The sequence below is a fragment of the Odocoileus virginianus genome, chromosome 17, assembly GCF_023699985.2.
Source record: "Odocoileus virginianus isolate 20LAN1187 ecotype Illinois chromosome 17, Ovbor_1.2, whole genome shotgun sequence".
Lineage (NCBI taxonomy): Eukaryota > Metazoa > Chordata > Mammalia > Artiodactyla > Cervidae > Odocoileus > Odocoileus virginianus.
This window is the reverse complement of record NC_069690.1, coordinates 8,045,973-8,048,613: the sequence shown is the minus strand read 5'-3', so window position 1 is coordinate 8,048,613 and position 2,641 is coordinate 8,045,973. Positions and strand designations below refer to the sequence as shown.

The following is a 2,641-nucleotide window of genomic DNA, read 5'->3' as shown; positions in this document are numbered from 1 at the left end:
GGATTGAACCGGTACCTAAATCAGGGCCACTAGTAGACACTGCCCTGCCCTCTCTGGCTTTGGTTCCCCAACCGTACTACAGCATGCTCCTTTTAGCCATATCATGCAAGTGATGTAAAGATCGTGTGCAGAAAGCAAAATAATTCTCAGGTTATCCAAGGAGCATTTGGTAGAAAAGGAATAAACCAAAGGAAAATACTCTTATGGGAAATATTTAGACAATATTAAAAATGAAAAAAAGTTATATAATAAAAACTCATTGTTTATGAAAAATATTAAAAATAAGATTACTTCCAAAATACCACCATGGAGAATGAGGCATAGAGGCAGGGAACAGGGAAAAAAATGTGATTGCTCTAGAATTCAGATGAAAGTGTTGGCCATTCATCACAGATATTCTTCCACAGATGAGGAATTCTCCAAGTTTTCCCTAGTGATTATATGAGATCCTGAATTTCAAATTCCTTCCACATCTCCTGCTTCAAAACTTTGAGTCAGAGGAACCATCTATTGACCAGGCTCTGCCCCTTACTTTCTCTTCTTCGTTGAGCAAGTCAGTTCTCTCTGAGTTTTTTCACTTGCAAACTGTTTAATGTAAAAATAACATATCTACTGTCAGTTTTCTGAGAATGAGACAAAAGTATAAAAGTGCATAAACACAACACCTGACACAGGAGAAGGTCTGTAGAAATACTAGCTTAATCTCAACTGCTACACTCAATAAATATTTTTCTTCACTTCTCACATGGAAAAACAATAGTTCAGAGGGAAGATCTGTCATTTAAAGTCAACCTATTTTAAGTTCACTTCCTGCTGGAAATCACTAGGTGCTTGCCTAATCTCTTCATGGCTGCCTGCATCTCCTGGTTCCTCAGGGTGTAGATGATGGGATTGAGCATGGGGGTCAAGACAGTGTAGCTGATGGATGCTGTCTTGTCCATGGGGAATGGAGTGAAGGGCCGGGCGTAGATATAGATACAGGGAATGAAAATCATAGACACAACTATGATGTGAGTGATGCAGGTGGAAGCTGCCTTCCTTCTCGCCTGCCCAGAGTGGGACCTCAGCATCACCAAGATGACGGTGTAAGAGATCAGAAGGAGGAGGAACCAGATGAAGACCAGCATCCCACTGTTGGAGATCATAAGGAACTCCAGGATGGAGGTGTCTGTGCAGGCAAGTCTCAGCACTTGTGGAATGTCACAGTAGAAATTATCCAGGATGTTGGGGCCACAAAAAGGGCAATGGGAGCATCAGAGCCAGCTGGACAATGGAGTGGACAAAGCCCCCTACCCAAGCAGCCACCACCAGCCCCACACACACTCGAGTGTTCATGATGGTGACATAGTGGAGGGGCCGGGAGATGGCTATGTAGCGGTCATAGGCCATCACTGAGAGGAAGAAGACAGTCCCACCTCCCAAGAGGTGGAAGAAGAAGATCTGGGCCATGCAGCCCTGGTAGGAGATGGTCTTGCTCTTGTGCAAGAAGTCCACTAACATCTTTGGAGAAGTGACTGTGGAATAGCAGAGGTCTATGACAGCAAGATTTCGCAGCAGGAAATACATGGGTGTGTGGAGCCTGGAATCAGCGGTCACTGTGATCATGATGAGGAGGTTTCCCATGACAGTGGTGGTGTAGACAAAGAGGAACACCAGAAACAAGAAGAGCTGGAGCTCCTGAGTCTGTGAGAGCCCCAGGAGGACAAATTCTGATACACATGTGAGGTTCCCTGATGCCATGGTGTCTTCTCCATTCACCTAAGCAACACAAACTGTCTGATGTTGCTGCTCACCTTTCAAGTGCTCAGGGGCTCAAAATGATTTGTCCAAGTCCAGAAGATGGACATTCTCATGTGCATATCATAATACCAGGTGACGATCTAAGTAGTCCTTCTCTAGACGGTTCACTAATTGGTGCTGGAATACATATTCATGAAATAGCGTAAAGCCGTCAAAAGACATGTGCAACCTGCCTTTCAAATATTCAGTGTAACAGAGGTAGCAAGAGTCCAAGAGTCCCTTGGAGTCCAATAGAAACAGTCAAAATTCCAAGCTTCTACTTCCTCGAGATTTGACTCTCAGCAAGTTACTTAATCTGAGTCCTAGGTTCTACATCTATAAGAAAATGTTTTCCCTATGAATTGTCTAGGGAATTAAATAAAATAATACATAAATTTCCTATAACAGTATCTGCAATAATAAATGCAATCAGTCTCCTCTGTATAGTCTCCAGCTCTAAAGACCTCCTCCATTTTTCTAGTCTTTAATATCAACACATTTTTGTACCAGAAGTTTTTCATGAAACAGTTAACACATCATAGCGTTAACAAACATTTCATTTCTCTATGATTTTTCTTCCACTATTCAGCTATACTGTGTTAAAGACATAGGTCTTGATTTCACAATTTGTATCCTTGTTCATAGTGCGTGATAGGTACCTGATGTTAACTGCTTTTGTTGTTCAGTTGTTAAGTCATGTCCAATTCTTTGTGACCCCGTGGACTGCAGCCTGCCAGGCTTCGCTGTCTTCCACTATCTCCTGGAGTTTGCTCAAATTCATGTCCATTGACTCGGTAGTACTATCTAACCATCTCATCCTCTGCTGCCCCCTTCTTCTTTTACTTTCAGTATTTCCCAGAAT

The 2,641-nt window shown here is 42.6% G+C and overlaps 1 protein-coding gene across 1 annotated transcript; it reads right to left on the bottom strand.

The window, feature by feature from the left end:
- Positions 1-803: 803 nt before the first annotated feature.
- LOC110152878 (olfactory receptor 4D1-like) lies at positions 804-1,740 on the bottom strand. Its single transcript, XM_020916692.2, is given in 2 exon segments — positions 804-1,241; positions 1,243-1,740. Coding segments are annotated over 2 exon segments (936 nt in total).
- Positions 1,741-2,641: the final 901 nt, after the last annotated feature.